Source organism: Amborella trichopoda, chromosome 6 (assembly GCF_054954075.1).
Source record: "Amborella trichopoda isolate Santa Cruz 75 chromosome 6, AtrichopodaSantaCruz75HAP2 v2.0, whole genome shotgun sequence".
Classification (NCBI taxonomy): Eukaryota; Viridiplantae; Streptophyta; class Magnoliopsida; order Amborellales; family Amborellaceae; genus Amborella; species Amborella trichopoda.
In genome coordinates this window covers 5,838,368-5,851,071 of record NC_142341.1, presented here as the reverse complement: position 1 = coordinate 5,851,071, position 12,704 = coordinate 5,838,368, and the positions used below count along the sequence as shown (strand labels likewise).

General features: G+C 35.4%; 1 protein-coding gene and 1 long non-coding RNA gene across 6 annotated transcripts; one reads left to right on the top strand and one right to left on the bottom strand.

The window, feature by feature from the left end:
- The first annotated feature begins 6,302 nt into the window (after window positions 1-6,302).
- LOC18434372 (GTP-binding nuclear protein Ran1A) lies at window positions 6,303-10,473 on the top strand. Of its 5 annotated transcripts, none has more exons than XR_016058402.1 (7): window positions 6,303-6,365; window positions 6,823-6,898; window positions 7,007-7,063; window positions 8,464-8,581; window positions 8,680-8,769; window positions 9,519-9,711; window positions 10,168-10,473. XR_016058402.1 is itself a non-coding variant. In XM_088870607.1 (7 exons), exons 1-7 carry the CDS (start codon window positions 6,318-6,320, stop codon window positions 10,313-10,315), a joined length of 717 nt encoding a protein of 238 aa, XP_088726733.1. In that variant the 5' UTR covers window positions 6,303-6,317; the 3' UTR covers window positions 10,316-10,473. The 5 variants fall into 5 exon arrangements, 3 of the variants coding, with proteins under 3 accessions (XP_088726733.1, XP_006844506.2, XP_020523103.1); XM_088870607.1 differs by having other exon boundaries at window positions 9,532-9,711; XR_016058403.1 differs by having other exon boundaries at window positions 6,311-6,389.
- LOC110007304 (uncharacterized) lies at window positions 9,839-12,133 on the bottom strand. The gene is made up of 2 exons (XR_002280995.2): window positions 12,030-12,133; window positions 9,839-11,407 (listed from the first exon to the last, which is right to left on the bottom strand). It is a non-coding gene; the product is annotated as an uncharacterized LOC110007304 (long non-coding RNA).
- Between the last annotated feature and the right edge of the window lie 571 nt (window positions 12,134-12,704).

The window sequence follows — 12,704 nt, the reverse complement described above, 5'->3', positions numbered from 1 at the left end:
TGGTAAGTGGTTTTATCAATAGTTTTCTAAAATATTATAGCAAACAAAAAACAAAAAAATTATTTCATTATTTTACTACTACTACTGCCTCATACCTTTAGAAAGAAAAGAAATTATTGTTTTGCGTCATGTGATCGAGAAGCTACTCAAAATTTCAAAAATATAAAAAATCCCAAAAAAAGAAAATTTATTATGTTATCTATCATTTTGGCAAGAATTGAAAAATATTTTGGCCCAACTTGGGAATATTTAAAAATTAAAAAATATAAAATTTCTCAAAAAATAAGAAATTTATTTGTAATATATTTTTTTATATATTTTTATCATTTTGGCTAAGATTAGAAAATATGTTGGCCATGGATACTTATTTTTACATTTTTTGTAAACATAGACTCTCACTTGCTTCAATCCATACCTAAACATCCCATGCAATGAAAAGTTTAATAGATAATGACATTAAAACTAATGAATCGTGCAACATAAAGAAAACACTATCTATGCTTCCCCTACAACATAAACTTATATACTTCTCCTTATCCAACCGTTCATTCTGAATGGAGGGCTAAGATTGCTCTAGTGATTCTGAATGGAGGCCTAAGATTGCCCCAGTGATTCTGAATGGAGGGCTAAGATTGCCCCAATCACAATGTCACGTCGTTATACTATTTTATTTTTAGTTTTTTTCTATAAATCATTTTGACACCAAATTTTGGATATCCAATCCTCTATTAAACTCGCACTAGAGAAAAATATTAAAAAAATATTTTCAATAAAATAAAATGACCAAATACCCTTAAAACCTTCAAGGGGTATTTTGGTCATTATATTTTATCAAAAAATTATTTTTAATATTTTTTATAGGTGCGTCCCAATGAGAAGATGGCACCTACTAAATTTCATATACATATAATTTGTATAAAAAACTAAAAATAAAATACTTTGAGACGTCAGATCTAAGATCAAACAGCGAGTGGCTCTCTTGATCAAAATTGGACGGCTGGATGGTAGAGGAAGCATAGATCTTCTATGCTATAGGGAAAGTATAGAAACCTTTCCTATAACTAAATTGCTACAAATATTGATACCAAGGAAAAAGTAAAAGACACGTACCTAATTAAGAGTAATGAAGACCTATACAACAAAGAGAGAGATAAAGATAATAAAAGATAGACAGAAGCTATTATAGTTTATATGAGCAAATAGCTTGAGCGTACCCTTCATGGGGTTTTCTGACTTCTATAACATCACAACCCTAACTAATGAGAGAGATATAGAGAGAGAGAGTTGCTCGTGCATGCATTGAAACTTGAAAAGGGGTTATCATGATCTTCGATGAGGAAACCATTGGATATAGAAACAATATTAGATATGTATACATATCTTTCTCTCTGTTAAATTTGAGTTGGGGATAAGTACCCAATATAGAAGTTTGAAACAAAAAAATTGGAAAAGAAAAGTTCACCTATTTTTCCAAATCAAATATGAAAACAATCTCTCTCTCTTTTTAAAATCTTTACCTTAAGGTCTTCTATTTCTCAAATTAAAATATAGAAATAATATCTCTCTTCCTAGAATCTCTATTCTCTCTCTCTAGTATTTTTCAAATTAAAATATAGAAACAATCTCTCTCTCTTCCTAGAATCTTTATTTTTTCTCTCCAAAATCTCTATTCTTCACGTAAACAATATTAGATATGTATGCATATCTTTCTCTCTTGAATTTGAGTTGGGGATAGGTACTTCGTTGCCTACTATCTCTTCAAAAAGGTATATACTATCTCTCTTTTCTCAAAAGAAAAGATATCTCCCTCTCTCTCTTCCACGCACCATTTTTTTTACTCTCCCTTTAAATGTGACATCTCTCTCTTCAAAAAGTTTATCTCTTCCACACACTAAAATCTCTACTCGCTCTCTCTTCACGTGAACAATCTTAGAATTGGAAATCTCCACTTCTAATTTTAGATTCTTGTTGCCAAACAACCCCTTAGATCTACATCGGTACGACTTTACCCCATTATACCATACCCCCATCTCTATCTAAGCTATAGATGATTATGAGAGGCCTCTACTATTTCAAGATCCAAAAAATAAGTGGGCGACAGTGGCATGTCCCGTAAATACTGGCATTGAACAGCCAATATCATTGCAATCGTTAAGAAAAATGGACATGTCAATATCAGCTAGTTGATGGTCGACTATGTAGAAGTGGCAATGGGTTGGATTGGGTCTAGGTCGACTTGGACATGGACCCGACCCAAATCCAACCCAGGTCTAGGTTTTTGGACCCAGACTCATCAAGGCCAAAACTTGGTCTTGTAACAAAAAAATTGAAAAATGTCAAAAAAATATTTTTTTATTATATACAATGAAACTATTTACCTTTGATACAAGGAGACCACAATTACTTACAACCATCCGATATGAAACCTTATAGCTTAGTGTATCACAAAGGTCGAGAAAATTTATATATATATACACAAGATCCTGTTAGCCCACTAGCTTATAGAATAGTGTAAGCCCAACGGTCCACATTAAATTTAGGCCAATTTGATGATCACAATTATATTTTGTATTTGAGTTTTAATCTATTTTCTACAAATCCAAATCACTTTGAATTTGGAGCTTACACTCTTCTCATTGAGGTGCACCTAATGAAAATATTAAAATATTTATTCGTTTATTTATAAATTATTATTTTTAAGCATTCTTATTGAGTTCACCTAGTTTTTAATAGTAGACTCTCAAAATTTAAAGTGAATTAGATTTGTAAAAAAATGTTAAAGTTTAAATACAAAATGTCATCGTGACCATTGGATCGGTCCAAATTCAATCTGAGCCATTAGTCGTTTACTGTAGTTGTCAATTAGCATGCTGACTTCATACTCCCCCTAGATGTGTGTGTATGTAGATATATTTGATTGGACTTAGATCTGGACCCGATCCACCGACCAGGTCAAAAACTTGGACTTGGACCCAGACTCGGATAGGGTAGACGTACCCCTATTGCCACCCTAGGACTATGAGACTTGGTATACTTACATCGAGAAGCATTGTGTGGGCTACTCAAGTTGAGGCACTATGTCTTAGCAAAAGCAAACCCGACAGCCGTCCTCAGTGCTTGCGTATCCAGATGGAGAACCTTTATACTTGCTGGTTGCTACATTTGACTCTCTGATGGATACCCCCAAAGATGTTAAGGTCCATACCTTGTATTCCCACTGTTAACCTACCCAAAGAAGAAGAACCTCTCAAAGAATCAAGCATCTCAGCTAAAGTGCGACCTTGCAAAGCCAATGTCCTTGAAAAGAAGTCAAACAAAGACTCATTTGATGCTGTGCTTCTTTGGTGTCCTAATCACCTTGAGATGGAAGAAATAATGAAAGAGTTGCAAGAGGATAACAGCTCCTCTAGGAGAGCACCCCCATCTCATTGTATGTTCTATGTTTTTCTATATAATTTTTCTTTTTCGGGGTTGTGGGGGAGGGTTAGGTCAACGGGAATATAAGCCCTTACTCATTTAGAATATAGTGAATTTTTTGAAGGTGTTAGTGAAAATAGAAACCTGTCACCTTTAATTAGAGTTTAGGTGGTACTACCACCACAACCCAGCCCACCCCAGCCTCATTCTTTTCATATTAATCCTTAAAACTCCATAAATTAAAGGTTGTTTCAAGTAAGACATAATGATTTGAGCATAATTTGATGCTCCTAAACGATGCACCGAAAACTCTAGAAAATTAAAGGTTTTCTCAAGTAAGATGTAATGATTGGAGCATCATTTGATGCTCCTTAAAGATGCAATCCAGAAATTTAATACAAATCCGAAGAAGGAAAGAATTTGTCTCATGTTTGCATTTTCCATTTTCAATATAGATATGGGAATCATTTCTTTATTTGGTGATTGGAGTATCGTGCCTAAATCTTTATTTATTCCTCGCCTCACCAAGGTACAATTCATTCCTTCTTGATACTTTAATGTCAACAATTGCGTCATCTTGAAAATTTGTGTTCATGGGACTATTATCAGGTAAGGCATACTCAATGAGATTTTCATTTGATTGATTTTTTTGAGTCATAATCTATTTTTTATAAGATTTGTTGCTCCCTTGGGCGCATATTGTACATTTGTGCCCTCGGGGTAAAATTCACATTAAGAATATTTTTTGGACCCCAAGGATATATCCTTTAGAACCTAACAACCATTATCAACCTTTATAAATCTCCTTTTTTTGACCTTTTATTTAACCCAAAAAAGGAAAAAGAAGAAGAAGAGATTCCCAAGAAACCGAAACCTCATAGGGAGAAAAAAGGAGTAAAACAATATGAAATCAAAACAAAGAAATAAGAGGTCTGGAAAATTCACACCCTTACTTTAATCCTTGATTGCTTCTTGTTTTAGATTTTTTTTTTTTTTTGACAAGTGCATATAACTTTTATTAATCAACAACCAAAATGAAGGTTACAATGCAGAAAAAGTTCGTAATAAGGCTGAGGCCCTAAACAACAAACTAAGGCACACCTCAAAAACTCACTAGAAGAAGTTGTTTTAATGCTAAAAAAATCCTCAAACCCAATAATCTCAACATAAAAAAAAAAGCACTTAAAGTATTGGAAATAATGCATCTTGTAATATATATATATATATATATATATATATATATATATATATATATATATATATATATATATATATATATATATATATATATATATATATATATATATATATATATATATATATATATATATATATATATATAAGCAAAAATTCCTATATGTCCATGTGTATACTGCTACAGTAAACATCCAACGGCCTAGATTGAATCTAGGCCGATCTGATGGTCACGGTTGTCCAAAAATGTTTGAATATTAAAAAAAGAGAGAGATGTATCTATTAGGATAGTAAATAAGTTAAATAGTCATTTTTCTCAAAAACTGAATATTTGTTCACCTTGAATATGAGTTTTGAGAGGCGTGAGTATGCTTAGTAGGGTCTAGGTGCCTCCACTCTTTCAAAGCCCATCTCTTGATCCAAAAGTTTACCGATTAACCATTTTGATCGAAATAGAAGAATAAATATTGAATTTCAAGTTTTAAAAAATAGCCCATTTTATATTTTCTTTGGATTGCTCATTTTAATCAAATTGTTTTCCTAGATATACGTCAACCCACCACTTTCCTTTAGCTATCTTATTCAAGACTAGGGCTGGCAATGGTCCGGCGGCCCAGCCCTAAAGAAGTAGGGCATAGGCCACAAGATGTGGTTCGAGAGCCTGGCTAGAGCCGATGCTGGCCTGGTTCTCCCAGCTAGGTTCTCTGTTTTTCTTGTTTATTATCTTATTCTTTTCTTTAGTTTTTTTGGGCCTATCCAGCCAGCCCAGCCCTATCTGAGCCTGGGCTGTCCCTATGGAGACGAGGGCTGGCCGGCGAGCCTTGGACCATCCCATTGCCACCCTTATTCAAGACCAGTCTATTAAGTTTATCGTGTTTTTTTTTTTTTTGGTAACTAACTTTATCGTGGTCTTATCATGGCACAGTGAATATTACTCCCACAGCAAATAACACCAGGGAATCTCTAAAGCGCTCTATAGAAGTTAGAAATTTCAGAGACGGGCACACAGGGGTGGTAACGGTCCGAGAACGGGTCAGGTCTGGCTGGACCCGGTTTTAGACCCAAATAGTATTCGGGTCCAGGTTTTGGACCCTTACCCGACTCGTCGGGTCCAAAAGTTGGGTGTTTTGGGTGTGGTTGGGTCCATTGCTACCCTCACTATTTTTATTTTTATTTTTACCTTATTTTTACCAACATATACCCATATTATTAGCAATAAAATGACAACCACGTGCCATTAGATTTCAAGCTGTTTGATTTGTCGTTTAATAGCTAAAGATGACTACGAGTTCTTATTGTACACGATCTTTAACACACCCAAACAAATAGGCTTAAAGTATTTTATCTCCGGCCGTTTAAAGGTACGGGTCGAGTCAAATTAGACCCGGATCCAGACCCGAATAGTATTTGGGTCCAAGTTTTGGACCCGAACTTGACCCACCGGATTCAAATGTAGGACCTATACCCGACCATGTTGGGTATACTTGACGGGTCCCAAGATAGGTCCGGTCGGCTCTAGGTCTATTGCCACCCCTACGGGCATATGACTTTTGCCTTTAGCTCATATCCTTAGCTTTGGAATAGAGTAGTTGCGTAATATCTTGCTCAGCGTTGAAACCAAGCCAATGTCTCTAAAGGCGAAGCACATGGTTCCTTTCAAATTATCATTGAAAGGTCCCCAATTCTCATCTCCTATAAATAGGACCATGTCCCATGGGCTTTCCAGTGGTTACCTTCTCTTTCTTCTCCACATTGTAACACTCTCTCTCTCATAGATGGTGTGTTTTCTACTTTTATTAGAATTACCTCTACCTCTTATACCTATGTTTCTATGCGGAATGATCTTATTCTACTGAGATAATACTTCTTCCTCCCTCTCCCTCCTTTTCATTTCGTGTGCATCTCTTTATTTATGTGAACTTTTCAATTGCATGTTAATTTAGGACTTGAGTTAAAATGGAATCATAGATATCACACTTGTGGCACCCAACACCCTGACCACCTGTGCTTATACCTAGTGCTCATTGTCCATGATAGTTAAAGTTCAAAAAAAAAAAAAAAAAAAAAAAGAAGCTCATAGTACATGCATCTCTCTCTCATGCCTTCAATTTTTAATCTCTCTTTCGAAGTTACATTGATAGCTTCGGCTAGTATTTCAATGATTTTTGTGTATTTATAGTATAATGAATAATGGAGTTGTGGCTTCATCAGGCATACATAGGTGGTGGTATCTCTGCTAACAATGTTCCAAGCTTTAAGCTTGTGATAGTTGGAGATGGAGGCACAGGTACACAAAAATCTCCGTGTTTTCAATAAAAAGGATTATTTCCTTCTTCTTCTTCTTTTAAGAGGTTTTCTGGTATTCTTAGTGTGTCATTTGTGATTGAAATTGCAGGCAAAACCACTTTTGTCAAGCGCCACTTAACAGGAGAATTCGAGAAGAAATATGAACGTAAATTACACAACAAACTCAAAACTCATATGTACTCTCTATTTTATTTTAGCTTTTTGAGAAAAAAATAGTTATATTGGGTGGCTGAGATGTTCCCTCATGCAGTGGCACACCATAGTCGCATTTCTCACCCTTGATTTAGCTTTAGCTTTGACCAGCTCTGAGACACTCTCTTAAGTTAAAGATTCAGATGGAAAAACTTAAGGATGTTTTGGCTATTTTCTCAGATTGAAACAGAGTCCATGGTTGGCTCATGTGAGGAAACGTACGCCATGCACCTTTCCTACTTTCTGTTTCTGTAAGATTAGTGTGAAAAGAAAAGGACTCAGGGTCGGGACTCACCAAGGTCTCAAAGCCCGAGTCATGTCTGACAGTCTTAGCCAAGACAGTGAGACTCAGCCCATTCCAAACAGAAAGATAATGAAATATCAGAAGGCAACTAGGCATTATAGGAACCCATATGCCTGGTTTTGGACTTGATCGCTTGTCTGGCCAAAGCAGCTCGTGCGAGTCCAAGTTTCATCTGTTGGAGAATGAATGGTTAATGAATGCAATTCTTAAGACCAATGGTTAATTTCCACCTTTGATCGACAAGAATAGATGATGGATGCCCCATAGTATATTGCATATGATACAAGAATCATTAGGCTGGCAACAGGCTGGGTCAAGCTCTAGCCTGCCTATAGGGCCTTCCCGAACCGGGCCCATCTTAGAAGCTTAGGCGCAGCCCTAGTCCTATCTAGGCCGGACCTATATTATTCAAAAGGAAAAAAAGGGAATGTGTGGCCCTAACCATAATTTTTCAGGGCAGAGTCGAGCCCATTGCCAGCCCGAATCATGTAAGTATACTTTTTCCTAGTGATAATTGATGGAAAACATCCCCAAACTTTTGCTAGCTATCTCATTCTTTGTATTGATATATTTGAGCATCTTGAAATAAACAATGGAAATGTATATTATGAGATTATTTATCTTTATTGCAAGGAGGTCACAATTAATCTTAGCCTTTAGATGTCAAATTGGATGGCTTGAGATGTGTCACAGAGTGCAAGAAATCCTTTTTTGAATTTTGAGTTCTAGTCAGTGACACACTCACAACTACCCGTTTCAAATCTGGTGGATATCAATGATTGTGACCTCCTTCCGCTAAAAGTAAATTGTCTCTTGGATACTTTTCCATTAAAAATAACTCTTTTTTTTTTGCAAAATGATGGAAGTGACCTTATCTTTAAAAAAAAAAGAATATTCATATTTTCAACTGCCCTATAGATCTAAGAGTTATGTACCTTATAGTGACCAAAGCCCACTTATCAGTAATGTATATTTGTGTAATGACATCACAATATTTAGATTGTCGTCAATTGGCACAAAGCTAAAGTTTCATTTTATTGTCCTTGCAGCCACAATTGGAGTTGAGGTCCACCCCTTGGACTTTTTCACAAATTGTGGGAAGATCAGGTTTTACTGCTGGGATACTGCAGGCCAAGAAAAATTTGGTGGCCTTAGGGATGGATATTAGTAAGTAAACTCTCTCCCCCACACACAAATTCACTCTCTCATAAACAAAGAATGCTTCATGTTTTCATCTCAAACTAATTTTTCCGCACCAATGGCAGTATTCACGGGCAATGTGCAATAATCATGTTCGACGTGACGGCAAGGCTAACTTACAAGAATGTACCGACGTGGCATCGAGACATTTGCAGGTCCAAATGCAGTTCTGCTTCACCTTTCTTTCTTCCTTTCCTTGGTGGCATTGATACCAACAATGCTAGGAAAACTACCCATCAGTTCTCAGTTGAAACTCAATTATTTAAAGCAGTTCTGAAATTAATTAAAAATAAATAAATTCAAGTTGAAGTTTAAAGATAAAGTACAATGGAAGAAAGCAGAAGAGAATCACACAAGAATGTAAGGGCTTAGGGGCCCCTGAATCTGTTTTAGTAGAAACATAACACAAATCTCAAAACTCTGGAACTGGAGAAAAAAACAACACTTCTGTGCCTCATTTGTAAATTGTATCCACAATCATGAACTTTAACCTCAACTGAACTTCCCTAAAAGTCTCATACCAATCATAATTAAAGTAGAAACTATTAAAATTTTTCAAAATCTATCCTAATTAGAAAATATTTTTTTTTTTTACAAGTTTTAGAACCATCTGGAAAAGTAAATTGTTTTCCTCACAAAGTGGAATTCAGCTAAAAATCCACTACATTTCATTCGGCAAAGCCAATCGTTCTGGTTTCTTTTGTCGAGCTATCTCGAATAGAAATATAATCAGGTATATTTGAGCACCAAACAATATAATTGAAATTTCAGATATTACCCCCAAAGCCTGAACTCCACTTCTAACAACTGTATAAATAATTCCAGAATCCAGCAGGAGTCTTAACTTGTCTAATTTTGTTCATTAAACTCTTTTTTCATTTTTTACTGTTACTTACCTTTTCAGCATGGTGAAACAGAGTATGTGATAATATCCCCATTGTTCTATGTGGGAACAAGGTTGACGTGAAGAATAGACAGGTAAAGGCCAAGCAGGTCACATTTCATAGAAAAAAGAACCTACAATACTACGAGATATCGGCAAAGAGCAATTACAATTTTGAGAAGCCTTTCTTATATCTCGCAAGAAAGTTAGCTGGGTATGCTTCAACTCTTTACTCTTGTTTCCCTTGCAATGAAATATTAGTCTATGCTCGTAGAACATGGCATAGCTCTGTTATGTCATGGAAGATCACATCATCGATACACTAGATCACATCATGGATACACAAAATGGGATGCATATAAAAGAAAGAAAAAATTACAAAGAGAACAAGTTGGTGGGACTTTAATGGAAGAGTAGCACATTTCATTTCTTATCCACAACCAACTTCTCTCTCTCTCTCCCTGATAATATTTCTGTTCCTCTTCCTCTTTGTTTTTGCTGCACGATAACAAGTTAGAGCTACGCAAGATTCTAAGATGTTTTTCACTAATTGCAACTCCAAGGTGTTGGGGCTCTGTTATCTCTTTATTTTAGTATCTTATTTAGGCTTGAAGTGAGTTATATTATTCACTAAAGTAGACTGCTAAGATGGAAATGCCTTTGTTTTCAGGGACCCAAATCTCCACTTCATTGCGTCCCCTGCCTTGAAGCCACCAGAGGTTGAAATCGATGTTGCACAGCAACAACTAATTGAGGAAGAGATACGTAAAGTTGTTGATCAGCCACTGCCGGATGACGAAGATGAGTTCTTCAATTGAAAGGGATTCATTGAATCGTTGATGTTTGATATCGTTTGCTTTTGCATATTTATGCAAATCTACCATTGCAATCCAAATGGGGTGATGCACTATGAAAGACAAATCAACAATGTGATCCAAGGTCCAAAATATTTCAATATATAATTTCTATGTAACAATGGCATTTAAAGGCAATTCTACTATTGCTTTACCCAGCCTGCCCAGGGGAATTTCCACAATACGTTTTTTCCATCCCTTTCAAAGCCATGTTTATTTTGAAAATGCCATAATATAGCACCTAAGGGCAGAAATAGCAGGAAAAACAAAAACAAACATGTTTTTTCCATACTGTAGAGTAGTACTGACATTATACTCCTAGGGAAGCTATACAAATGGAATGAAAAGAGTTTCCAAAGGGAAATCTGAAAGTTTCATAAGAGTACAATACAAGCATTCTCAGGAATATGTGCATTTAAAATGAAATAACTGCTTATCACTAATCATAGAGAAATAAAAGAAAAAAAAAAACTGAGATTTCACTAGATTCCCCTGAAGTTTATGAGTCATCTTAGTAAACCATAGATCATAATGTAGAAATATATGGATTATTTGAATCGTAGAATTAAGTTCATCTGGATGTTCAAGAGAAAGGAATCATTCTCATGGCCAATGAATACAGAACAGAACCATTAGACCATAGAATAAGTTCATCTGGATGTTTAAGAGAAAGGAATCATTCTCATTGACAGTGAATACAGAACAGAACCATTAGAATATTATGTAGAATCATATGGAGTATTTGAGCAGGTGCTTTATGCTAAGAAAATGAGGTACACAACAATCAAGAACAAAATAATGACTAGAAAAGATATTCCACAGACTAATGAAATGGTAAGGAATAGAAAAATAAGCAAATCAACCCAAATGGACAAAAGCATAGAAAAACTTCACTCTTCTCATAAAGCTGGTTTTCGATGAGATTGCTGAGCCATCGTTATATGTTGGTAAAATATCTCACCTAATTGACCCAGATGATAACCTCAAGGGGAATGTACTTTGCAAGGACTTCCACATTTCCCCATAAATAGGGTGATCAATTGTAATATGTTCAACCTGCAACAAAGGACATGATTAAAGGCAACAAGAATTCAAAATTGGTTGTCACAATATTTAAAGGTGGAAAACCATAGAAGACTGGAGAGCATGTGGTATAGTTGAGGAACATGGCTTGTACATTATGGAATAACATCTGCTTCCTTGGTTCAAGCATATATAATCGTGGCAGACACATATAAAAATTATATATTTAACCAAAAAAATTCAATTATGCAATCTTACAGACTGCAAAGTAGTACATGTATGCATATATGCTTAGACAAACAAGACATAACTTGTGTTAGATAGGGTTCAATTTCTTCACTTTTTTCACTGTTTCCAAATGCATCAATGAAGTAGCATTTTAGATCTACATTTTGTGGGAGTTCCCTCTTATGCACCATCTGTATTTCCAGCCAAGTTGAAGAAAAATGAAGATACTGAACTGTACACATATTAACAAGATTACAAAACAATCTTGAACCTCTCTCAAACTTGATTTGAGATAACCATGAGTGGAGTGCTTATCTCAATATATAAATGGGGATTGTCTACAAAGAGGCCATTTATCTTTTGTATAAGGTAATCTTAAAACAGCATTCAGGGTATCTAAAAATTGAAGGTTGGAAATTAATCTCACCGATTAATGTACACAAAGGGTGAGATTTCAAAGCATTAGAGTTGCTTCAGTGTAAACAGAGAAATATGAGTTGTAGAAGTGTTTTAAAATGGGGAAAACGAAACCTATTGACAGAGTGTAACGTGGTCCTTTCAAGTTCATGCTTAAGTCAGCAATCACACTGTTCAATATGTAATATGACTTTTAGAAACTTCCAACAGTCATTAAACGCTAGTACCACCATCCAGCAGATATAGTCATCATAAATGCTGCAGCCAAAGTTCTGCACAGCCACCGCGGTCAAGTCCTGGCCACTGTGGTAAAATGTTCGCTCATTGCGATCAAGTCTTGCTAAAGTCATTCCCCTTATATGTATATGTCATCACTAGACTTATCTACCATATGGACTTTTTTAGAGTAAGTGCTCACAATATAATTATCATATCTAGCAACCGTACTAACCATGCGAGCAACTTGTTATTACCATATTAAACCTAAAATTTCGAGGATACAAAATGCTAGGTTGGGTTTCCACTGTAAATGATTACTTAATGAACTCTAGCTCTGTTTTCTTTGACGTCTTACTAATGCTATCCCTTGCAAGGTTTTTAGTCAAAGGATTGGCCAAATTTTTATTTGCCCTCACATGTTTTATACTAGTCACTCCATCTCCTATAAACATTTTGCATGCAATAT

Coding starts and splice junctions, on each gene's coding strand:
- LOC18434372 (XM_088870607.1), top strand. CDS start 6,318: ATGTCCCATGGGCTTTCCAGTGGTTACCTTCTCTTTCTTCTCCACATT. Junction 6,366..6,822: donor TTCTCTTTCTTCTCCACATT/GTAACACTCTCT, acceptor TGGCTTCATCAG/GCATACATAGGTGGTGGTAT. Junction 8,582..8,679: donor GGCCTTAGGGATGGATATTA/GTAAGTAAACTC, acceptor CACCAATGGCAG/TATTCACGGGCAATGTGCAA.